The sequence below is a fragment of the Lontra canadensis genome, unplaced genomic scaffold (genome assembly GCF_010015895.1).
Source record: "Lontra canadensis isolate GAN:19392208 unplaced genomic scaffold, GSC_riverotter_1.0 scaffold41, whole genome shotgun sequence".
NCBI lineage: Eukaryota > Metazoa > Chordata > Mammalia > Carnivora > Mustelidae > Lontra > Lontra canadensis.
Window position 1 is genome coordinate 4,589,584 of NW_022631035.1, and position 25,730 is coordinate 4,615,313.

At 45.6% G+C, this 25,730-nt stretch overlaps 1 protein-coding gene across 1 annotated transcript; it reads right to left on the reverse strand.

Moving 5' to 3' along the window:
- MFSD11 (major facilitator superfamily domain containing 11) lies at positions 1-25,473 on the reverse strand. Its single transcript, XM_032870516.1, has 14 exons — positions 25,355-25,473; positions 24,903-25,073; positions 24,308-24,363; positions 22,633-22,740; positions 21,620-21,699; positions 21,402-21,498; positions 20,112-20,170; positions 19,334-19,478; positions 15,119-15,159; positions 8,109-8,174; positions 5,826-5,951; positions 2,514-2,688; positions 1,725-1,860; positions 1-810 (listed from the first exon to the last, which is right to left on the reverse strand). Exons 2-14 carry the CDS (start codon positions 24,996-24,998, stop codon positions 646-648), a joined length of 1,350 nt encoding a protein of 449 aa, XP_032726407.1. The 5' UTR covers positions 24,999-25,073; positions 25,355-25,473; the 3' UTR covers positions 1-645.
- Between the last annotated feature and the right edge of the window lie 257 nt (positions 25,474-25,730).

Here is a 25,730-nt window from a genome sequence, read left to right on the forward strand (position 1 = left end):
TTGTTTTAAATGTGTTTTTGTTCATTTATACGTTAGATTCATTTTTAAAACTCTGGACAATTTTCACCTTGTTTTATAATAATTAGTTACTCCTTGCTACGCATGACAAGGTAGGGAAACTTACCAAAACAAAGCGTTTAAGGAGGAAGAAAGTGCAAATCTTTTCAAAGATTCCACTTCGGCATCTCGCAGTTTATTTAAACATCACTCCCAGACACACACGGGGGCTGATATGTGCCCCCCATCATCACACAGCAGCACACACCCCACACCCGGCAAGAATCTTCGCTTGACATACGGCCTAGTGTTCTGAACGGGGGCAGCATGTTTCGAGGAGAACAGGAGGGCAAAGAAAACATTTACACTCTCTAGCATGATCATAAGGAACTTGAGACAGAGGACTTGAAAAACAACATTTCTGAACGATTATAATTGACAGAACAAGTTTCCCTTATTCTGCTTATTTTAAATAGCTAATGTCTGTAAACTTGAACGCCAACCCTGGCCGACTGAGCGGTCTTGATTCTCTGTGTTTCCTTCCTGAACAGCATCCAGCACTCTGCAGATGCCGAAGGTGGCTTCTTCAGCCGAGCCGACGTCCTGCGTGTCATCCGCCGCAGCGCCCCACCTCACAGGTGCCCCGGGTCAAATACTCCGGTAGTCAGAGCCCCGGGCCACGATGGCCGCGGCTGCCCACTCCACGGAGAAAAATGAAATGGTCCCAAAGAATCCAAGTATCACCATGACCAGGAGTTGCCAGTGAAGGAGAAGGTAGTTACTGTAGAAAAACGCCACGGCTGCGCAGATGGACTGAGAGGAAACAGAACGGGTCAGAAGACGCACTCGGGCGACCCCACTACTCCCCAGCAAGCCCCACCACCCTCACTGCTGCCCGGACGGGACTTCATTAGCCATCAGGTCACAAACGCGCACCGTACACTCCAGCGGAGAGCCGGCAACTCGGGCAAGCGGAAATGTTATTCAAAATAGGATTTTGAGGGCACCTGGGTGGCTCTGTTGGTTGAGCATCTGCCTTCGGCTCAGGTCATGATCCTGGGGGCCTGCGATCGAGCCCCGCATCGGGCTCCCTGCTTGGCAGGGAGTCTGCTTCTCTCGCTGCCCCCAACCACACTCATGTGTGCCCACTTGCTCTCAGTCTCAAATCAAATCTTTTTTTTTTTTTAAAGATTTTATTTATTTATTTCTCAGAGAGACAGACACACACACACAGAGAGCACAAGCAGGAGGAGTGGCAGGCAGAGGGAGCGGGAGAAGCAGGCTCCCCACTGAACAAGGAGCCCGATGTGGGACTCGATCCCAGGACCCCAGGATCATGACCCGAGCCGAAGGCAGATGTTTAACTAACTGAGCCACCCAGATGTCCCTCAAATAAAATCTTTAAATAAATAAATAAAATAGTATTTTGTGAGAGACTGAGTAATAAAATAACGTACCCACCCAGTCAGAAATGCGCTTGTGAACAGGACAAAGGGACTCTGGTACCTAAGGCAGGAAGCCGCTAATCTGCGCACTAAAACCAGAACAGCAAATCTCTTTCACCAGCCAGGGGAGAAAATCACGCCCCGTCACTGCTTCCTCAGTCCAATCAGAAATACTTTAAAGAATGCCCCAACTCTCATTTCAGAACCATTGAGAAAACAATGTTAAAGCACTTAAAAAAAAAAAAAGGAGCCCAGGTCAGCCCCGCCGGAAGGGGAGCTCACCTGCACAAACTTGAAGACAGCAAAGGCCGGTGCGCTGTCTTCGGAGTAGAGGAAGCCCAAAATACTAAGCAACTGGGTGTTGAAGCAGCTGTCCCCAAGGCCCAGCAGGAAGCTGCAGAAGATGGCGACTTCTTTGCTGCACAAATGGGAAAATGAATTTCGAACGAGCACTCTTAACAGTATGCGTTAGAGCCCTTTCCAACGTCAGAGCAATTTCCCTACAGGAGCATTTCACTTTCAAGGCTTAAACACTATGAAATAGGAAGAAATACGCTACAAAGTAAGAATTTATGCTCAAATGCACTTACCTGCACAGTCCAAGCCAAGTCTGGTCTATGAACTATCTGGGAGCAAACGCTGGGTTTGGGCAGGGCCCCCCCCCGGATGGTGTGTCTGGGCATTAATGTCTCCATCTATAATGGATTTGAGTTGAGTGCAGGGAAGTAAGATCCTCCAAACGGACATAACCAGCTGTGAATGAACGGGACGGCCTACCCCTCCCCCACCGTTCTTCGCTGCTCAGAGAGCAGCTACAGGATCACATCGGATACTCGTATGTCCTTTCACAGATCAAAAAAAGCATTTAGTGGGCCGAAAGGTTAAAACCAACAATTACAAAAATAACTTGGGATTCTCCATGAGCTCCTATTTAAAATAATCAACGTTTGCCAGAGGACCTTATAAAGAAAACAGAATTTCAGAAAATGATTAACTGCTCCATTCTGAACATCTAGCCACCGTTACCTCCCATCCTTCCTTAAATTACTAGAAAAATGACAGTCACTATACCTGGATTTGATGTAAGCGCTGCTATCGGTCCCTTCAACGGGAGCAATAGGGGCATCCCCAGGCATGTTGAGAAATATCAAATAAAAAGCTATAAAATGCACCAGGATGCCCAACAACACAACTGGATTTCTACCAAAACGATTATTCTTGCTCAGCAGACCAAAGAGGCTTCCACCTACAGAACCAATGAAGTAGAGAAACAGGAAAACACAAGGCCAGATTAATAAATCAAAATTTTGGTTCTTTGAAAAAAATAAAGAAAACAGAGCAACCGACAACTAATTTAATCAAGGGGAAAGCAAGCACAAATATTAAAAATAAAAAATAACCATTGAAACAGAAGAAATTTCAAGGTCAGTGTGGTAACAGGGAGTGGATTCAGCCCCTGCCTGAAAAAAAATGTACAACAAATATGATGCAATAATTTTGAAGACACGAGACATCAGATGACAAAGGGCAGTGATCTCTACGACAGGAAGCGAAGGAGGGCAGCCCCGCTACTGCCCAGGTGCTGGTCTAGAGAGAAGCTTAGGCTGGGCTGCAGGGGTGGGGGGCGTGGGGGGGTGTAGGTGGAGCCCACAGCCCTCCCTGAGTGGAGGGATACCTAGGTGGCTACAAAGTTCCAGAACAGGCTATGAGAAAGGAAAGCTGCACAGAGAGACAATTCCAAAGATCTACAGAGGGTTCCTCTGAGTCTTCCCTAAGTGCTGATCAGCACAGACTGTGAGTAAATTAGCAGAGAGCTGCAAAAGAACTGTCTAGAAGGGTTAGCTATATTAGATGTAATAAGACCCTGCCCTGGGCTGGGGGCCTTGTCCCTCAAGCCAGACAGGACATCTTACGACTCACAGGCACTGGGTGTGCACAGAAGGGTCTTCCCTCAAGAGTGAGGAATAATTAGCCCTCGTCTGAGCACTGCTTTGGTTCTGTCCAACAAACCTCAAAAGCCCCGAAAGAGTCCTACTGTTTCCAAGTAAGTGAACCACAGCCAAGAACAAAGCTCAAGAGTATTTAGGGCCACCTGGGTGGCTCAGTTGATTAAGCGTCTGCTTTCAGCTCAGGTCACAATCCCAGGGATCAAGCCCCGCATCAGGCTCCCTGCTCAGCAGAGAGCCTGCTTCTCCCTCTCTCTGCCTGCTGCTCTGCCTACTTGTGCTCTCTCCCTCTCTCTCTCTCTCTCTCTCTCTGCCAAATAAATAAATAAATAAAATCTTAAAAAAAAAAAAAAGAATATTTTTAAGAATACAAAAATATCCAGCACCCCACCAGGCAGAGTTCACAACGTCTGGCATCTCCAGTGTGACCAGGCAAAGCAGCAGGAAAGCACGACCCATCATGAAGAGAGAAAGCAGTCACCCGTGGAGGTGCCATATGACCCAACAATTCCGGTGCTAGTTCCAGAACCCAAGGGAAATGAATACAAATCTGCACAGCAACCGTACATACGTGTTCACAGCAGCATTAATTACACTGGCCGAAAAGTGGAAACAATCCAAATATCCAGGGAATGACAAATGGCTAGGTAAAATGGGATAGATCCGTACAATTAAATATTATCTAGTCATAAGAAAAGATGCTGCTGGTATGTGCTAGAACATGGAGGAACCTTAGAAACATTATGCCAAATGAAAGAAGCCAGAGCTAAGAGACCATGTATCCTGTGACTCCATTCATATGAAAAGTCCAGAATAAGCAAATCCATAGAGAAAGGACATTAGCAGTTGTCTGGGGAAGGGCAAGAAACGTTTTCTAAAATTAGACTGCAGGGATGACACAGCCCTGTGGGTGTAACTAAAAAACACTGACCCATACACATTAAGTGGGTGACATACATGGCACGTGAGTTGTAGTTCAATAAAGCTGTACAAAGAAATTTAAAAACCCAGAACTGTCACAGATATGAGAATGAGCAAAAACATTAAGACAATTACCCTAATTGCATTCCACATGTTCAGATACATATAAACACCCGGTATGGATCGAGGTGTGCGCAGTACAGGAAGGAACAGAAACCACAGAATTCTGCTCTCCCGGGCGTGCTGATCACCACCGGCTGTTCCAAGGGTCCTACGGGTTTTTAGCGTCTGTCTTCCCCCTCAGCCATAAGCTCCAGGTGGGTAGGGAGTCTCTTGTTCATACAATGGATGCATAGTAAGTATCTGACAAACTGGAAAGTTCCTCCTACAGGATAATATCCAACACACCACTCCAGGCATGGAACCCGCTTTGCTGACCGAGGGATACCCGCAGGTGTGCCGGGCCCCGGGAGAGGTATGGAAGTGTTCAGTCACTACATTGTACACCTGAAACTAGTATTACATTGTACATCAACTAGAATTTGAATAAAAAACATTTAAAAAAAAAAAGAGGAATACCTATTGTGCTACAGAAAAAAAAACATTGGTCTTTTTCCCCGTCCGTCCTCCTCCCCACTTCTTGGCACAGAGCTGCTCCTAGAACCCGGGGAATGTCCTCAGGGCCAGGTATGTCTCCTCATTGTTCTCCGTTACTCCCTTCTGACCACACCAGAGTTTATACAAATGAGGTGATCCCTGAGGGGTTGTGGGGTGGTGCAGCTAGCTTCAGGACGGGGGCTGGTTGCCAGAAGGACCAAGACATGCTTAGAGGATTGGAACCTTCAGCCCCGACCCCCAGGCCTGGGGTAGGGGAGAGGGGTTGGAGATAGAGTTCAACTGTCATTAGTTGATCTCATCAACCCTTCCTCTGTAATGAAATGTCTGCACAAACCCCTAAACGATAGGTTTGGGAGAGCTCCCCTGGTTGGCTGGGGAACACGTCCACATACTGGGAGGGTACCATACGGGACAGAGGTTCCTGCGCTCGGGACCCTTCTGGTCTCTGCCCTGTGTGCTGCTTCACCTGCCCGATCACCTGCGTCCTTCATAAACTTTAGTAGCATGTATACATTTTCCTGGGGGCCCACGGGAACCTCCAAACTTGCAACCACATCAGACAGAAGGTAGCCTGCGGACCCAGGACTTACACGGGGCACGGGGCATCCAGCTTGCATCCAAGATTCAGAAGACACTTTCGCTAAGAATTTTAAGAGAAAAAGCTGGAAGAGACTACAAGCTTTCCTATTTACGGTTTTGACAGGGAATTAGATGGCAAACATCTCATAGCTGTCTTAGAACAATGATAATTAAAAAAAAAAAAAACCAAAGACACACCTGTCTGGGTAAAAATAAGCAAGGAAATTAAAATTCAAGGACAGAGAAGTGAAGTACACTTACAATACCTATGATAACAACAATGAACTGATTTCACACAGGAACGTTTTTTCAGACCAACCTAAGATTTCTCCAATGCCAATGAAAATGCCAGAAAGTCCAATGAGGCTTTTCTCTTCTGTTCCAAATTTATTTACAGCACCAATACACGTTCCATAGACACCAGAGAAGAAAGTTAATTCCAGACCTTTAGGGAAAAAGCGGATTCAATTACACATTCACAATCTCCATTCCTGGTTTTTCTTCATGGCTGGTGGTATTTGAGCCACATACACGTACACAGTAAAATTCATTCAGGCTGATGCGTTACTACCCCCAAGCAGAGTGGTCTTAATGCTACGTGGCTGATGAAATGGAATTAGCCACAAGATGGCAGCTGCCATGTGTTTCAGGTAAGAATACACAACTCAAATAAGCAAACCCTTTACACCTTCTGTTAGAAACTGTCCTTTGGGAGTGCCTGGGTGGCTCAGTCATTAAGCATCTGCCTTGGGCTCAGGTCATGATCCCAGGGTCCTGGGATCCAGCCCCGCATTGGGCTCCCTGATCCGTGGGAAGCCTGCTTCTCCCTCTCCCACTCCCCCTGCTTCTGTTCCCTCTCTTACTGTGTCTCCCTCTGTCAAATAAATAAAATCTTTTAAAAGAGAGAGAGAGAGAGAGAGAGAGAGAAACTGTCCTTTGGGGCACCTGGGTGGCTCCGTCTGTTGAGCATCTGACTCCTGATTTCAGGTCAGGTCATGGTCTCAGGGCTGTGGGATCAAGCCCCAGGACGGGCTCGGTGCTCCGTGTGGATTCTCTCTCCCTCCGCCCCTCCCCCTTGCCTGTGTTCCTGTGCATACACACGCATACGCAGGCTCTCTCTCTCTCAGATAAATTAATCTTACAAACAAACAAAATGATCCTGTGTGGATATGGGATGGACAGAGGACGGTACACATGCAAGTCTGTAATCACGATTTTTAAAGCACTTGTGTCCTTATTAGTTACTCTCCAAGGTTAACGGGAAATAGGTTTGGAAAACCAATGCATGCTATCCACCTCTGCTTAAGGGCAAAATGTTTTCATTCAACTCTTTTTCCCAGAAAAGGAAGTTTTAAAAATTAGGGCTAAAAAAATTAAGGTCAATCAGTAGAAGACCTCATTCCTTAATGCTACCAAAACTTAAGTGAATTTTAAAGATGTCTGCCATTCATTCTATTTCTCAAAAAAAGATGTTTATACCTGTAAGGTAAATAAAGGCAAAAGTAACATTGGCCCATTATAACTTTTTTTTTTTTTAACACAACAGCACTTTTTTTTTTTAAAGATTTTATTTCAGAGAGAGAGAGTGCACACGCACACAAGTGTGAATGGGGGAGGGGCAGAGGGAGAAGCAGACTCCCTCCGGAGCACAGAACCCTAGATCCCTTGATCCCAGGACCTAAACTGAAGGCAGATGCTTCACCGACTGAGCCAGCCAGGCACCTCGACATAACAGCACTTTTTAAAAGGAAACCGATTTCCTTATCATTCTGAAGATCTGAGAGTGCTCCGGAGCCGCCAGGAAACCACAGAGCTCATTCCATTTCATTAGAAAGTATATGAATCCATACAGAGTTAGAAGGATTTACTCAGTTATTTTCTGCAGAGCTCCATTTTACCCTAAAATCACTGGTTGTGGGGCGCCTAGGTGGCTCAGTGGGTTAAAGCCTCTGCCTTTGGCTCAGGTCATGATCTCAGGGTCCTGGGATCGAGCCCCGCATCAGGCTCTCCGCTCAGCAGGGAGCCCACTTCCCTTCCTCTCTCTCTGCCTACTTGTGATCTCTCTCTCCGTCAAATTAAAAAAAAAAAAAAAAAATCACTGGTTGCAATGAACCATGCCTCCTGGGGTCAACACTTTGGTAGAACCCTCCCATGCTGAATTTGGGCTGGCCCTGTGACATGCTTTCACCAGTGAAATGCAGTCCATGTGACACTGGGCTCAAGCCTTCGGAAAGTCTGGTTGGTTCTCCTTTTGCTCTTTTTGGAGCCCCTAAGCAATCTGGCCTTCCTGCTGGATCAGAAGGAAGGGATCACTTGGGAGGGGGCCACGCAGCCACGGAGACTACCGTGAACAAAGACCCAGGCTTGAATTTGACCCCTTCAGACATGCAAAGGAAACTACCCAGAAGCTGTGGCCCCAGCTGCCTCTACCAGCACCCAGAAGAGACCTCAATTAAGACCATCAGAAGAATCATTTAGCTGAGCCCCATCAGTGCGGAGAGCTGTGAGAAAGAATCATGTGGTGGTTGTTTTCAGTCCCCATGGTCATGACACAGCCACAGAAAACCCAGACCACTGTGAGACCTGTATAGGACCCCGTTACCTGTATAGGCAGTCGTAATACTAAGGAGCAGCATCTCCTTGGTGACACATAACTTCAGAGACTTTTCTGTAAGAAAGAAAACAATGCAAGAGTGCTTTAATGCGATTTTAATTGCCCCAAGATTCTGAAACACTTACTCAACCCAGACACCTCTTGTCGGTAACGCCAGCAGACAGATACAGTGGGACCAAGGTTAAGGATTCAGACGCTGAAGGGATGAACTTAATCCGCCCTGTAAATAAAACGTTCTCTCCACCTGCTTCGCTACATCCTACAGTGCTGCTCTGCCCCACACATTCTCCAGCTGGGATCTAAAAAAGCAACAATGGAACGGAGAAAAGAAACAGTATCAGCCAAAACAAGACTGTGTCAACAGACCTGAGTGAAGGTTGGGCTAAGGGCGACAATGGCCAGCAGGGAGCTAACGTCCCGGGGGAAGGAGTGAGCTCAGAGTGGCTTGAAGAGTGGACTGCAGATGACAATTGCCACCCGGGGAGGTTGCCCACCGCACTGAGGCTGCCACACCACTTCCTGTGATTCTCAGTTCTCTGGATCTGGGGACCGAAGAGTTAGTTCGGTGTATTTGCTTAGGACTACTTTAACGTCTGTTTTCATGCTGTTCAATGTGGTAGAGATCTACAATGGGAAATGCAGGTCTAGAAAGTGCATATATTTTTTTAAAGATTTTATTTATTTATTTGACAGACAGAGATCACAAGCAGGCAGAGACGGAGGGTGGCGGGGGGGGGGACTCCCTGCTGAGCAGGGAGCCTGACCCAGGGCCCCACCCCAGGACCCTGAGATCATGACCTGAGCCTAAAGAAGAGGCTTAACCCACTGAGCCACCCAGGCGCCCCTAACAACTGCATACTTTAACCATCTTTTTGAACTTGCTCCCATCTCATAGTTTAAGGTCGCTGATCTAAACTAGTCCTAAATGAACAATGGCTCCAGATTTTAGTTCTAACTCAACCACTCCCTACAAAAGTTACGTAAGACAAAAACGGTCTGTCCTGAATTTCGCCATATGCAGAACAGGATACTTTTTTTCCTCTAATCTCACGGAAATATAGAGAGACTAAATGCAGTAAGACATTGTCACCATTTTCACGCATTTCCAGGAAAAAATATAGGATCAATACGAGGTTTAAAACAGTAATTTTTTTAAAGATTTTATTTATTTATTTGACAGAGAGAGATCACAAGTAGGCAGAGAGGCAGGCAGAGAGAGGGGGGAGGCAGGCCCCCCGCTGAGCAGAGAGCCCGATGCGGGGCTCGATCCCAAGACCCTGAGATCATGACCGGAGCTGAAGGCAGTGGCTTAACCCACTGAGCCACCCAGGTGCCCCTAAAACATTATTTTTAATTTAAAAAAAAAACATGACATTAGTAAAGTATGTTTGCTTTTGAATAATCAGAAGATTAACAAAAAATTTTAAAATGTTGGGGTGCTTGGGTGGCTCAGTGGGTTAAGCCTCTGCCTTTGGCTCCGGTCATGATCTCAGGGTCCTGGGATTGAGCCCCGCATCAGGCTCTCTGCTCAGTGGGGAGCCTGCTTCCTCCTCTCTCTCTGCCCGCCTCTCTGCCTACCTGTGATGTCTCTCTCTCTGTCAAATAAATAAATAAATAAATAAATCTTTAAAAAAAATTTTTTTTAAACGTGATCTACAATGATACTATGACTGTGACTATATGTCATTACGTTTGTACAAAGCCACAGTATATATACCACCCGGGGTGCATCCTTGTGTGAACTGTGGACTCTGGGTGACGATGAAGTGTGAACGTAGCCTCAACCATAATGAAGCGGGACTTGGATAGTGGGGGAGGCTGCGTCTCTGTGAGGGTGAGGTGCATAGGGGAACTCTCCTCCTTCTCAATTTTGTTGTGACCCTAAAACGGCTCTAATGAGACACCTGGGAGGCTCAGACAGTTAAGTGTCTGCCTTCAGCTCAGGTGGTGATCCTGGAATCCTGGGATCAGACCCCACGTGGGGCACACTGCTCAGTGGGGAGTCTGTTTCTCCTTCTCCCTTTGCCCCTCCCCCTTCTCCTTCTCTCTCTCGCTCACTCTCCCTCTCAAATAAATTTTTAAAAAATCTAAAGATTCTAAAAAATGAAGTGCTTTAAAAACAATACAACGTTATCCATTTGCAGAAATAGATAAAGTGATCCTAAAATTCATATGGAAATTCAAAGGGCCCACTGGGGCCAAAATGATCTTGAAAAAGAACAAAGCTGGAGGGCTCACCCTTCCCAACTTCAGAGCATGACAGTCATCAGCAGAGCGTGCTACCAGTATAAGGACAGACACGTGTATCCAGAAATGAACACTCACATTTACTGTCAATTTTCGACCCAACACAATCCAGGGGGTAAGAACAACAATCTTTTCAGCAGGACAAGCAGGTGGCCACATGCAGAGGAATGAAGTTGGGACTCCCACCTCACAACACACACAATAAGGAACTTAGAAGAGATCCCAGACCTCAATGTCAGAGGTGAGACTATAAAAGTCTTAGAAGACAACACAGGAGCAAATCTTTGTGACCTGGGCCAGTCAAAACCTTAGAACACCAAAAACACACGCAAAAGATAAAATGGATAAATCATGAGCCTTCATCAAAAATTCAGAACTTTTGAGCTTTAAGAGATACCATTGAGAAAATGAAAAGTCAACCTAAGAAGTGGGAGAAAAGATTTGCAAATCATATATGAGAGACTTTAATCTAGGGCCCGAAAAGAATTTTTACAACTCGGCAATAAAAAAAGAACTCATAAAAAACGGGCAAAGGACCTGAGCAGACAGGTCTCCTGAGACGCAACGCAAATGCCTCACGAGCATGTGAAAATAGGTTCCACATCCTTAGCCATTCGGGAAATGCCAATCAAAACCACGAGACACCACTTTACACCCACAGGGACAGCTATCCTCGGAAAGACAGATAAGAGCTCAAGAAGTGGAGAACCTGGAGAAACTGGAACCTTCAGATACGGCTGATGGGACCGTAAAATGGTGCAGCCACTCCAGAAGACCTCTGGTGGTTCCCGGAAGGTGAAACACGGTGACCAGAACACCTAGCAATCCTGCGGCTCCTAGGCGCCTATGGAGATGTGCAGACGTACAGCCACACAAAAACCCACGCACAGGATGCCTGGGTGGCTCAGCTGGTTGAGTGACTGCCTTAGCTCAGGTCATGATCCTGGAGTCCCAGGATCGAGTCCTGCATGGTCGGGGAGGGTGTCCCTGGTCCGACCTTCCCCCTCTTAAGCCCGTTCTCTCTCATTCTCTCTCTCAATAAAATCTTTAAAACAAAACAAAACAAAAAAACCTGTCCACACATGTTCACAGCAGCATTATTCACGGTGCCTACAAACAACCCATTCTGCAGAACACGCTAGAACACGGATGAGCCTCGAAACCATGACTGTAAGTAAAACCAAAGCCGAGCAACAGGTCATAGAAGAGCACACAGAGTCCGACTCTATGTATACAAAATAACCTCCAGGATAGGCAAGTCCAGAGAAAGAAAGCACATTAACGGGTGCCTGGGGTGAGGGATGGGAGAGGTGGGGAGGAAATGGGGAGTGAATGCTGATGGGGACAGAAGTGCCTTCTGGGGTGAGGAATAGGTCCTATAATGGACTGTGGTGACAGATGAAGAACCCCGCGTATGTACTAAAGGCCACTGAACTGTCTACTTTAAATGGGTGATCAGACAGCACGTGAATTATATTCAATAAACCTGTTCTCTTAGGAGAAAAAAATACCATCTAACCGCTTAATGGATCCCCTTCCAGACTTAAAAAAATGTTCGACAGAAACAAATTTCATTACATATACAATTTCAAAATTTGTTTTCACATAAGAGAGCAAATATGTTCTAACATCATCGAGCTCATTTTAATGGCCAAGATAATCTACCGTACAGATGTACTGAGGCCTTGTAGAGAAATATTTCAATTACTTTCAGTTTCTCCCTAATAGAGACGTCTTAGCCATTAAACCTTGACAAAAATTCTTAAATTATTTCCTGATGATAATCCTATTAGTGGAATTGCTGGGATAAAGGCACAAATATTTTAAGGCTTCTGATAATCTGCTGACTAATGGCTCTTCAGAAAATAACACAAATATATATTCCCATCAGCAAGGTGGTCTTATGCATATAAACACCTACTCCCCATAACACGGACAATTAATTTTTTATCTTTTGAAATTTGATGGAAAACTTTCAAACCTGCATTTCTTAGACTTAAGCAAATACATTCCCTGCCATTTTAGCTCTATTAAGTTGCTTTGAGAAAGTTTTACAGTTTAAGCAATGAAAGGGCATTCTTTACCCTTATCGTCTGAGTGACCTGCCTTAAAAGTATCTTCAGTTACTTTTCTAGTTTCATTTCTACGTTGAACCCATCTGGAATGCTAGGAGATACGACATTTGAATCTATTTTTCTACACAGCCTACTCCTTAACTTTGCTTATTTAAGAGTCTTTTATTGTATTTATTGTACTGTGGACGTGGGCCTGATTCTAGAATCCAGTTCCACGGCTCTTTCTATTCCAAAGTGTTCAAACGAACTCACAGTCTACTTTAATATTCATTAGGGAAAGTCCTCCTCCTTTTCAAAAAGTTCCTGGGCTATTCTGATTTATTCTTCCAGATCGACTTTAGGATTGCTTCAAGACCAAGAAATAAATTTTAAAGAAATTTCTAGAATCCCATGAAGCATACACACTCAGTTGAGGAATGAAGTGCTTTTCAGATAACCAGGAGCCTTTCCCGTACAACACACATCACAGCGTCAACAAAAGGAATATGATGATTGAGAATAAATGAAACACAGCCCCCCACGGTGCCCCCTCCAAGATAGACACATTACTTAAAGCTTAGACAGTCTTCTTCCTTCCTGTCTTCTCTTTGACTTCCTTGCTACATCATTACCTCCCGTTGCTCCCCAGGGCCCAGCAACCAGCTCCTAAATCTGCCTGCCCTGGAACACCCTGCACGCCCCTTACCTTTTTGGCTGCTCCTTCTTTCTCCCCATTCAAACAAGACAGCTCAACATCCTATGCACCCTCCTGAGCAACCAACTAGTTCCGTGTGAAACTAGTTGGCCCCCATTGTGTTAGTGCCCCATTTTAATGACAGAGAAGTTGAGGCGAAGTCTGTACACTGAGGAAGGACATCCTAAATCTGGTTACTATCAATGGCAGCCAGGCAGAGCAGGTTCCGTAATGGTGCAGAAAGGCCGTATAAGCCTCACCAAGGCTGGATGGACCGTTCCATAAGCCTGGGGGTTATCAATCTCCCTTTTCCTTGACTCCATGGCTCACCAATAAGCCAATGTGGCTTTCAAGGCCAAGAAGGGAACAACAAGAAGTGAATATCTATGAAAGGACTCACTAAAAAATATTAAATGCCATCATATATGGTTAAATCGAGGGGCACCTGGGTGGCTCAGTTGGTTAAGCAACTGCCTTTGGCGTAGGTCATGATCCCAGGGTCCTGGGATTGAGTCCTGCATCAGAGTCTTTGCTCAGTGGGGAGTCTGCTTCTCCCCCTGCTTGTTCTCTCTCTTTCAAATAAATAAACAAAATCTTTAAAAAAAATTTTTTTAAATCTTAAAAAAAATAATGGTTAGATTGAGATTTCCGTGGGTTTGTTTAGTTTGAGTCCTTTCCCGTCTGGTCCCTCTGATCAATAAAGGGCCTGTGACAAACAAGTTTCTCAGCCTGTAAAGCTGAAAGACCTTTGACTGTGGTGACCTCCCGTCCTGCTGGGGGACAGTCAGGCTGCATCCTTTTTAATTACAGCATATCATTAAGAATGTGTTCCTGAGGGGGCACCTAGATGGCTCAGCTGGTTAACCATCTGCCTTCAGCCCGGTTCTTGACCCCAGGGTCCTGGGATCGAGCCCCATGTGGGGCTCCCTGCTCAGCAGGGAGTCTGCTTCTCCCTCTGTCTCTCCACCTGCTCGTGCTCTTTCTCTTTCTCTCTCTCTCTCAAAAACAAATAAAATCTTAAAAAAACAAAAACAAAAAACTGGTCCTGAAACATAAGAAATACATGTAACAGAAGCCTGATTAAACAGCCTGAATGATAAGATGCTATATACTCGAAACAGACTACCACACCCATACCCTTTTCTTAAAAAGGACCACGAGAATTCTTGGCTAGAAGTCGGGTGCTTTGTATCCTCTGACTCGGGCCATGGCTGATTAGATGAAGAATTTGCATCCAAGCCCAAGGCATCCTGTAGGCTCCCCACAAGCACAGAGCGAGTAAGGCCAAAGGGCTTAACTGAGACAACATGGGCCCTAAAAGGCTGTTCCCCCCTAGACAGCGGTCAGATTCTCTCTCCTTGGGAGACAAAGAGGCCGAGAGAGCTAGGGCAGAAGCAGAGAACTGGCCCCCATCAGGCCTTACGAGAACCGGAAGCCATGTTTGCCGGTTTCTGAAAGAACCGCAAGACGGCTGTTATGGGACTCACTGGCTTTGCCTGCGACACAGTCTGGGCTGGAATCCCAGCTAAGCAATGTCCCAGCTATCTGACCTTGGGTAGGTAATTTCTGTAAGCCTCGATTCTCTCTTCCATAAAATGCAGAGAATGGTAGGTGCGTGTTCTAGGGATACACACCTTTAGAATAACACAAAATGAACACTGAGGGAAGAGCCCCCTGCAGTCGAGCCCAACTGTTCTCCCAGACTCGGTTCTGAGGAGACGGTCTGTGTGTCCTCACTGCCTTGTAAAGCTCAGTCCGTGAGCAATCCGCACCTCCCTGCGTGTCCCTTGCACGGCACCAGGCCGGGCAATCGGGCTCCCGTCCATCCCGCACACCCCCAGTTACAGAGACACCGAGAAGACGAGCGGACTGCGGAGCCGCATGCCTGGAGAAATGAAAACACTGCAGGATCGTCAATCCAAAGCCACCAGGGAAAGGGGGAAAGGTAGATATTGTGGCTGTTCCCAAACAACTCTTGCATTTCAGACACAGAAAATACTTACTGAATGCATCGACTGCTTTTCCCATAGTGCTCTGGGCAGACCTGGAAAAATAAAACAAAATATCAAAGTGTTTTCCCTTGAAACCTGAAGAGAGAACCAAAAACGCTATCATATTTTCATGGATGTTCGTCAAAGCTCCGTCCTCTACGTGGTCTGGCAAACACTGCCGTTGCCCCAGATGATCCTCGCTCCCGGGAGTCCCTCCGGGACCCCATCCTTGCCTCAGAGAACAAGGGCTACCTGGGTGACCCTTTATTAACAGCTGAACACAATTCCCTCAAACTAAGCTGAAAGCACACAACTCTCGCGTGTCCTTCTCAGAAAGGCTACTTCAGGCAGGACAGAACTCTCCTCCACCCTGCTATTCCCATATGGTAAAAACCCCTTGGAAGAACTCTATTTCCCTCCACTCTGACTCCTTCAAAACTAAGTTGTGCGGCGTGAAAACTCTTCAAAAGCAACACCAGCCCCTGGGCTGCCAGCCGGGTGCGGGAGAAGCTGGGGGTCAGACACGTGGGCTTCAGGGGTTTGCCACTTCTTCCTCGTACAGTTTTAGATAAGTTATTCCTTGCCTCCAAGTTTCACTTGCCTGTTTATAAAATAGGGGCGCCACCACTTCACTGGAACAATGTAATGGGACCGTGTAGCCAAAATCAAGAGTCTGACACTTAACCAACTGAGCCACCCAGGCACCTCTGAACCGTACACTCTAAATGGGTAAACTGTATAGCATGTTAATTATATCTCAATAAAAACTGTTTTTTTTAAAAAGATTCTGACTTCTCTTCTCTCTCACCTACTAGAAAGCTCCATGAATGCACAAATCTCTATTTGTTCAACGAAACACCCTCCAGACAGTGCCTGGAACAGACACTCAGATACAGACCGCAGGGAGGGAGGGGAGGAGGGAGGCCAGAGAGGCAACCTCCAATGAAGGAATTCCTAGAGGTCGCCCAGCTCACAGGGCCTCACGAGTGCCAATTATGCATAGGGGGACGACTCAGGTAGGACACTGAGCTACCGTTTTGCATCCTCAAATCATCTTCTGTAAGGACGTTAGTGGAATCCTTTAAATTCAGATCCTACTTTTTCCTTCAATGGTTTTTTTTTTTTTTTTTTTGAGGCAGGTTGGGGCAGAGGGAGAGAGACTCTCAAGCAGACACCACCCCCAACCCTGCTGAGAGTAGAGCCTGACATTGGGCTTGATCTCAGGACCCTGAGATCATGACCTGAGCCCGAAATCAAGAGTCGGATGCTCAGCTAAGCCACCCAGGCACCTCCCCTCTTCAATGGCTTCCAGTCACACTGAGAACAGAACCTGCATCCCTGCACAGCCTCCCAGGATTGACTCCCCGCCCACTGCAGACACTCCCACTTCTACTCCCTCCCTGTGCCTCCCTGCAGCCCTGGCACCCACTGCACCCCTTCCCACCACCTGGCCTTTGTGGTGGCCATCAGCTGATCCTCCCTCCTCACCAGTCAGGCCTCAGGGAGCCACCCAGCCCTCCATCACCTCTCCCTTTCACTGCCTTCTTCGCACACACTTTGTGGTTTTACACCAGGACCGTCTACACCCCCTCTAAAATTAAGCTGCACTAGAGCAGGGACTTATCTGTCTTGTTCACTGCTGTACCCCTCAGCTTTAGAGGGGGGCTGGCGCAGGGTCTGGGCTCCTTATAGAATAAAGACAAGGAAGCTTTAAGTTTGGGAGACAAAAATGCTAAAAGGACTAAGCAACACTCCTTCCTTAGCACTGCATCCCAGCAGTTACACAATCCTCTGTCCACGAATTCCCTGAGAACAGGGATGGCCTATATCTGTCTGCACAGCACCAACAGTGGCTAAACGAACCGGGGTTTTAGTTTCTGCTGAATCTGTGGTATTCACCTTCACAGAATCCTTCTCCAATATCTGTTAGCTTATGATTAAAAATATATACACATAGTTGACATTATGTATATGGACCAGAAATATATACCCATAAGTACATACATATTCAAACCAAAGATGACTCTTCTCCTTTGCTTTATTTTTATTTTTTAAAATATTTTGTTTATTTATGTATGAGGACAGAGAGAGAGAGCACAAGCAGGGGGAGCAGCAGAGGGAGCGGGAGAAGCAGGCTCCCAACTGAGTAGAGAGCCTGATGTGAGTCTCGATCCCAGGACCCTGGGATCATGACCTGAGCTAAAGGGAGATGCTTAAGTGACTGAGCCACCCGGGTGCCCCTCTCTTTTGCTTTAAACAAACTTAGTCAGGGGTGCCTGGGTGGCTCAGTGGGTTGAGCCTCTGCCTTCGGCTCGGGTCGTGATCTCGGGGTCCTGGGATCGAGCCTCACCTCGGGCTCTCTGCTCAGCAGGGAGCCTGCTTCCTCCTCTCTCTCTCTGCCTGCCTCTCTGCCTACTTGTAATCTCTGTCTGTCAAATAAAATAAATAAAATCTTTAAAACAACAACAACAACAACAACAACAACAACAACAACAACAAAAAAGTAGTCAAATTTTGAATGCTTAGTGATCCTCTGACCGGAGAATTTTAGGCCTTTTTGGGATTAACAAGGCAGCACAGAATGCTCAGTACCGACGTTTTAACAATAAATAACACGCTATAAAGTAATCTTCATGATTTACTGATTCAGAAACAAAGCAAAACAAGACTGGCAAAGATTTCTCATTTCCCTTTCCTCCAACCTGAATAATACCTGTAGAGAAATTGTCTGTGATGTTGTAGTTTTACCTAAAATTCAAACGGGCGCAAGGTAATTACAGTTTGTTTTTTTTTTAAAGATTTTATTTATTTATTTATTTATTTGACACAGAGATCACAAGTAGATGGAGAGGCAGGCAGAGAGAGAGAGAGAGAGAGAGGGAAGCAGGCTCCTTGCTGAGCAGAGAGCCCGATGCGGGACTCGATCCCAGGACCCTGAGATCATGACCTGAGCCGAAGGCAGCAGCTTAACCCACTGAGCCACTCAGGCGCCCAAGGTAATTACAGTTTTTAGGAAAACACAGGACTATACACCTGTTTCCCCATTTGGACTCCTCTGGGGAGGAGCGCACGTGTAGGTCAGGGCAAAAACCAGGCTGTGTGCGCAGGAGGGTGGGTGTGACTGAGGATCATCAAGGAACTGTCCCCGGCCCTGCCACTCCCACACACCACAGGAAGAGGGAAATTTGCGGGCTGGGTCAGAGAAACCATAATGGAGAGCAAAGACTGTCTTCCATTTAACTTTTTAAGTCCACGTCTTTGTACATTAAAACACAGGCGATGCCAGCTGAATTGAAAGGAAAATTGAAAGGAAATTGAGGCCCAGAGAAAGAAGAGGATTACGGCTACTGTTGAGGGTCAGACAACTTGTCAGCCACAACCTGGGATTGACTCAAATCCCCTGTAAACGTTTCCCTGCCTCTCCTTTCCTTTCCCTTCTGACTCCCCACAGCTCCCCCTTTGTCTTCTTTCTTTTCTGATTGGCTTTAAAACCCTTCCCTCGGGGCACCTGGCTGGCCCAGTCAGTGGAGTCTGCAACTGGTTTTTTTTTCTTTCTTTTTTTAAGATTTTATTTTAGAGAGAGAGAGAGGGAGAGAGAGAGAAAGCACAAGTGGGATCAAGCAGGTGCCTGAGGGGGCCGGGTAAGGGAGAGGGAGAGAATCTTCAGCCAACTCTCCACTCCCTGCTGAGTGCAGAGCCCGAGGTGGGGCTCAATCCCAGGACCCTGAGATCATGACCTGAACTGAAATCAAGAGATGGACATTTAACTGACTGAGCCACCCAGGGGCCCTGAGCCTGTGCCTCTCGATCTCAGGGTTGTAGCCCCACACTGGGTGTGGAGCCTAATTAAAGTAAGTACATACATACATAATAAAAAATAAATAAATGAAACTTTTTCCTTCTGACTGCCCAACACTGGATATTAGGGCTATGAAAAGGCTGGGAAGGGGCACCTGGGTGGCTCAGTGGGTTAAAGCCTCTGCCTTTGCCTTCGGCTCAGGTCATGATCTCAGGTCCTGGGATTGAGCCCCGCATCGGACTCGCTGCTCAGCAAGGGGCCTGCTTCCTCCTCTCTCTTTGCCTGCCTCTCTGCCTGCTTGTGATCTCTCTCTGTGTCAAATAAATAAATAAAATATTTTTTAAACAGAAAGAAAAGGTTAGGAATCTCTAAACTACATCCACTCAAAATATATTTTCAAATGAAAAGGAACATTGCCAACTTCTTACTCATTGACTTCCAGGTCCTGGTCATCAGAGGACTCATCTTCTCCCAGGACATTTTCAGAATCTGGCTGCCGAATGAGAAAGAAAAGAACTGTCCCCACAAGGCTAATCACTGTCAGGGCAATAAACACTGTTCTTCGGTCACTCTCTAGAGAAAAAAGAAAGAAGAAAGCAGATAGCACTGGCCATGCAAACAGTTTGAGTTAGTGTGGTGTTTAAAACCATCCAAACATTTCCTTGTTACATGTTTACTTTACTGCATTAGTGAAAATCTCAAACAAGAAACTCAACAGAATACCTTCACCTTTGTCCTTCAGTTAAAGTACTAATAAGCCAAAAGAAAAGTGGCACAAGAAATTAATCATATTCTCTTAACCAAAGAAGTGCACAGACAAAACAAGGGTTCAAAAGTCTAACAAGCGACTGGTAAGCTTGGACACGGCATGAGCTTCCCCTATACCTTGAGCTGCTGCTCAAAGCAGAGTCAAAAACTAAAATCCTAGCTTAATAATATAAGGAAACTAGGAAGTGTGTAAACCTGGCGATTCACAGACCTGTACCCCTGGGGCTAAAAATACATTATATGTTTATAAAAAAAATTTTAAATTATAAAATGGAAAAAAATAATTCAAAGGAAAAAGTTACCAAAGACTAAAATCTGAGAGGACTTAAGGCAGCAAGTTTCATTAGAACAATGCGAACAGAGCAATAATGGATCTTTTTGTGAAATTCTTCTTCTTTTTCAAACATGTGTGCATAAAGCAAAGCAAAAAGCACAAACCTGATATTTGAGTTTTCCCTTGCCAAGCAAAATATATGTAGAGGTTTCCAAAGAACAAGCTGGGGGAAAAAAAGGAGGACAGGATGTTGAGAATTTATTTCCATATTTATAGTTTTTAAAGCGGTTTTTCCATTATTTGTTAAAAAGAGAGAGAGAAAGAGACTTTTTTAAAGGATATATAATTTTTAAAGTATCTACCTGCCCTGGATCATTTAAAAGTATCAACTCCGCCCTAACTCCTTCTGAAAAACTAACTGACCCAGATGGAATTCAGTCTCCTTCTACCTGACTTGAATCAGAGCTGCCCTTCAAAGGCTCGACTCTCTTGGAAACATGTGATTTATTGGGACTCCGGAAATGACTACTTGGAAACAAGCTTATGCTACTTCTCCAATTCTCTATTTTAAAGAACCTATGGAGGGGGTTGGGGTGGAGGGAATCCACGATTCAGTTACCTGCATTTAATCAGACACTTTAGCATACTTTCCCAGAAAAGGAATCATTCACCTACACTTCGGTTTCTTAATACACACCCCCTTACAACTAAACATCTGTATTTATGAAGACTTATCAACATCACAATTTTGGGCAATAACCACGAGGGTAAAGCCTCAGGACAGATTCCACGACAGAATGACCATTTCTGCTTTTTTACTTAGGAAATATATAACATGTTAGATCATTCAGCACTGATATCCTTAGTCTCACTTTCAAATTTTTTAAAATTCATTTATTTTTAAGTAATCTCTACACCCAACGTGTGGCTCCAACTCATGACCCTGAGATCAAGAGTCATATGCCCCCACCCCCACAACTGAGCCAGCCAGATGCCCCTCATTTTTTAATTTTAATATATTTGTTCGTAGTTATCAGAAGCTCCTCAGTGGGAAGGATGTGGTCTTTGGAATCCAGATAAGGATGGTTTAAATCAGATCAGTTACTTCACTTTTAAGCCCGTTTTCTCCTCTGTAGAACACAGATAATACCTTCTGGTCTCCTGAGGTGGTGAGGATTACTGAGATTTACTAAGGAAGCCAACAGTCCCTGCCTGAAATATAGCAGATGCTAAATACATTATGGTTAACATGATTTCTCTTTACTAATCGTGACTGCCGATGAGGCAGGTGCATGCCTTTCATGCAATTCTATAAAACGTTAACTCTATATCATAAGCAGCTAGGAAGTCAGGTCCTTGAACATGGAAGGATGCAATTTTCAACACAACAAAGATCTAAAAAATGGTGTGACAAAAGAATTAAAGGAAAGACTGAGCTCCAGGAGGATTATTACCTAGATTGTAAGAGTGCCCAGAAAATTCCACTGTTTCTCCCAATAGTATGCTCATCTGAATTTATTGTCAGGCAATTTCCTTGTGCTGTCCAAAGCACTGAAATTCAAACCAAAAATTTGTCAAGGGAATGAGATCACTTGGCTTCTTCCCCCACGAAACACACGATACGATTAAATAAATCCCAGAAGACAGAGAAAATAAACATCAAGATACTTACCGGCAGCGGCAATTCCAATGAAAACAGAGGCTGTGTAGAAGGACCACGGGAGAGGCTGGATAAAAACGGCAATGTACATGCTAAAATGTAACAGGTCAACGCATTACGGTCAAACAATACCGCATAGAGAATGCCAATTATGCCTTCTAGGAATCGGTTCTGATAATTCTCTTGTTTTAAAAGTCAACCTGGGGGCGCCTGGGTGGCTCAGTGGGTTAAGCCTCTGCCTTCGGCTCAGGTCATGATCTCAGGGGCCTGGGATCGAGTTCCGCATCAGGCTCTCTGCCTGGTGGGGAGCCTGCTTCCCTCTCTCTCTCTGCCTGCCTCTATGCCTGCTTGTGATCTCTCTCTTTGTCAAATAAATAAATAAAAAATCTTAAAAAAAAAAAAACAACCCACAAAAGTCAACCTGTAAAGGACTTCTCCAGTATTGGAAAAAAAAAAAAGGGACAGATGCAACCTACTCATTTCTTCATGTATTATTTCGAATTGGGTCAGACACTGAAACAGGGTTTACAATCGGCCTTTGCCAATAGCTCAGCTTGTGCTGGGACTGTAGTTCTACAACCCAGAAGAAAAGCTTAGTTATCTCAGGTTGAATTCCTGTTAATCAACATGATATAAAATAAGAGTATTTCACAGGAAGTTCTTTCCAACTCCCACAGAAAGAGATGTGGGGATACTATTTTTATGAAGAGTAAAATGAAAGCATGTGTGCACACAGGCCATCACATTAAAACAACATGGCATCTCTGGGCATCAAGAAGAGAACCAAATCCCTAAAATACTGCCTGTAAACTATTCAATCCACGTAGGCAAACTTTTTCTTTTTTAAGTAATCTCTGCACCCAAAGTGCGGCTTGAACCTACAACTCGGAAATCGAGTGTCACATGCCTTTCTGACTGAACCAGCCACGCACCCCCAAGTCAGCAATTTCTTGTGAAAAGTTTACTACGTGCTTGGAAGGTGCTGAGGGAGTTTGGATTAAATGAAAGAAAATCACACCACTCACCTGTAAAATAAACCACTTGCAAACATAGAGAGCTGAGGTCCTATAATGGCAACCACTGATGGTGTAATCAAATTTGAAGCAGAGAACACGCCATAAATAATCGCCATGCTGTACGCACAACACACAAAAGGGAAAAACAAAACCCTTGAAGCACTGTCTCAAAAGTGCGTTTTTCCAAATCTGCTTAGAGTCTATAAATGTTTTTGCCATAAACGTTCATTTCTCTAGTTGAACTTAACGATAAGTCTGTCATTACGCTGAATCCTACGGTGAGGTTTTCACGTACACAGAATCTTAGAAGTCTCATCAAATTTCCCTTTGACTCAGCCTGCCTTGGACAATATGCTTTTAATGGAATGGTAACGTATAAAAACAGCTAACGTGTAACACGTAACAGACATCAAACCAAGTATTTTATGGATGTTTTCTTTATCAAATCTGACAGCTCTATAAAGTATTATTATTATCCTCACTCTACAGAAAAGAAAACTGAAACATGGAGGGGTTGAGTTACTTGCCAGAAGCCCAGCTAGATAGCTGGGGGAATAGTGAAGCCAGAATCCCATCCCTGGTGATCTCACTCCAGAGGCCCTAGTCAACCAGTCTGCTCTACAAACTTAGTTTACAACTCCTGGCAACTACATGAAATTTCCTGGTTATAAACAACAGGCACAGAGTTATCACTCGCTTAAACCAGAACTTATTTAACTCAATCTAATCGCCTCACTTGAACATTATTCAGCTACTATAGATCCAGCCCTAGAACACGTGTCTTGTAGCAGTGTGATAAAACCATTTTGAGGGTCCTCAATTCACTCCCCAGACACTATCCACAAACCCAAAGTAAATTATTCTGTGACATTTATGATCCTCTCAAACAGTAAAGGTTCGCTGGAATTGGAAGACAAAGTAAAAACTGTGGTATTGTTAATCGCTAAAAAAAATGGACATTAGCTCCCCTTTATCTCAAACGTCATATGTAAGATCAGGTTTAGCATAGGGAATAACCAAATAAGATGAGTTGTGGGGGGAGGGGAGGATATTGGTCAGCATCTAATGGTTAATTGCAAAGAAATTAAGAACCCGTATGTGCTTATATCCAAGTGTTTATATCCATGTGTGCATTACACTCCCAGCTTCAATCACAATGTACTAGTGACTCATGAAGGTCTTTTCACTTTATTTTCTGTCTGTAAAAGTGGGACTAAACACCTTAACAAAAATCTAAAAGCTCCTGATGATAGCATGTTCATTACAAAATTACAAACACAGGAAGGCTGATTTAAGAATCATATAAAACATCCTCTGTTTAGGATTGAGAAGATGTACTTATGACAACACTTGAGTGTTTATTAAATGCCAGGCGCTGTGCCAAGAGCTTTACACCCATTTTCTGAGCGAGGAAACGCCTCACAGAAGTAACCTGCCTAACGTAACGCAGTGTTAAACCATGAAACCAGAATTTCAAACCCAGTATTTTCTGGGTTTGAAATTCTACATGAAACCTAATTCTACATGAAACCTAAACTCGCCATCTTTATTATGTTCTCCCAAACAGACCAGACAGAGAAAAAACAACCACTACGAATTCAATCACAGTATCAGCGCCGGAGATTCTGATAAGATTTCGGTTAACTACCGTTAATATAGGAAGGAAAGTCACAGGGTACCATACCTGGTATAGCCACTGCCGTGAAAGTCTGTGCTATTTAAGCTCCTGATGACAGTTTGCTGCGTGAAAGATAAAGCTAATCAATGAAAACATTTCGCAGTCTCCCTCCCCATCCCCACCAAAGTTTGTCTCCAAGAACTGAAAATGAAGCCCTCGGCAAAAACTCAAGATACTCAGTACTTCATGTTGAAAGTCAACTAGGAGACAAGAAGAAGGACTACAGGAACAGGAAAAAGCAAACCGACGACAGGGAAGGGGAAAAGATCAGCTGTAGCTATGCCTGGGGATTCTTTCCTCCTCAATTCTCCCAGGACTAATGGAGCCCTTAATACAGACATGAAATAATAACAGGTCAACGTACAACCCCCAGGTCGACCAGAGGAATAAGCCGCACGGTTTAACTCCCCATCCCGGTACAATATTAGCAAGAACAGTCTGACACACGAAATTGACCTGAGGCATAAAAAACGAGGAAGGGCAGGTGGGGAAATAGAAGGTGCCACTTAAGCGCGCTGTCCGGCACAATTACTGTTTATTATCATTTTCGGAATGCGTTACGAGAGGCACGTCAAAGGAGGGAGAACAGATCCCGACTCACCGCCACATTGCCGCAAGTTTGAAAGGCGGTGAACATAAACATAAAGGCAACTCCTAAAATTATAATGTTGAAGAGCTTTTTAGATTCCGGGGACATTGTGGCTCAACTCGGCCGGGGGTCCGCAGCGGCCCAGGGCGGTCAGCTCTCCTCGGGGCGAACCCACTGACAATCCTGGGGAAGGAAATGAGATGGTGAGAAGAGGAGGCCGATCCGGGAGCAAGGCTGCCAAGCTGTCAACTTCCAGTTCTTGGATCAGAATCGCGGGCCAGAGTGAGGTCCTCCCCGCGGGCAGTCAGGACATTCCTAGGAGCCGATCCGAGCAGAGAAGGGCCCGACCCCCGGAGAGGCGCCAATAATGTCGTGGCTCAGGTTGAGGGGCCCGCGAGGGGGAACAGGGGCCAAGACCGAGGCGCAGCGGCCGGCGCGGCCCCGCCCGCCGGGCCCTGACTCACCGCGGGTCAGGCGACCGGGTCACCTGACCGCAGCCTCGGCCGGCCGCTCGGCCGGCTGGGAAATGTAGTCCTTACAGCCCGAGACGCGCAGGCGCGCCGTAAGGAGGGGAGGGGCGCCAAACCCGCGCACCGCCCACCCCCCCAAGGAGGAGCTTGAAAGCGGAACCCCGCCGAGAAATCGGGAACTGCGGGAGGGAACCCGGAGACGTTGTAGCGGGGCCTGAGAAGGCCGGAGACCGCGGGGCAGACGGGGGGAGGAGGAGAAGTACTCCCTCTGATAGAAGCGGAAACCTCCTGCTGAGGTCCGAGCAGAAAAGCTGCGTGGGGCTCGGATATTGGCATGAAAAGAAGGCGTGGCCTGGCAGGGGAGCGCTTC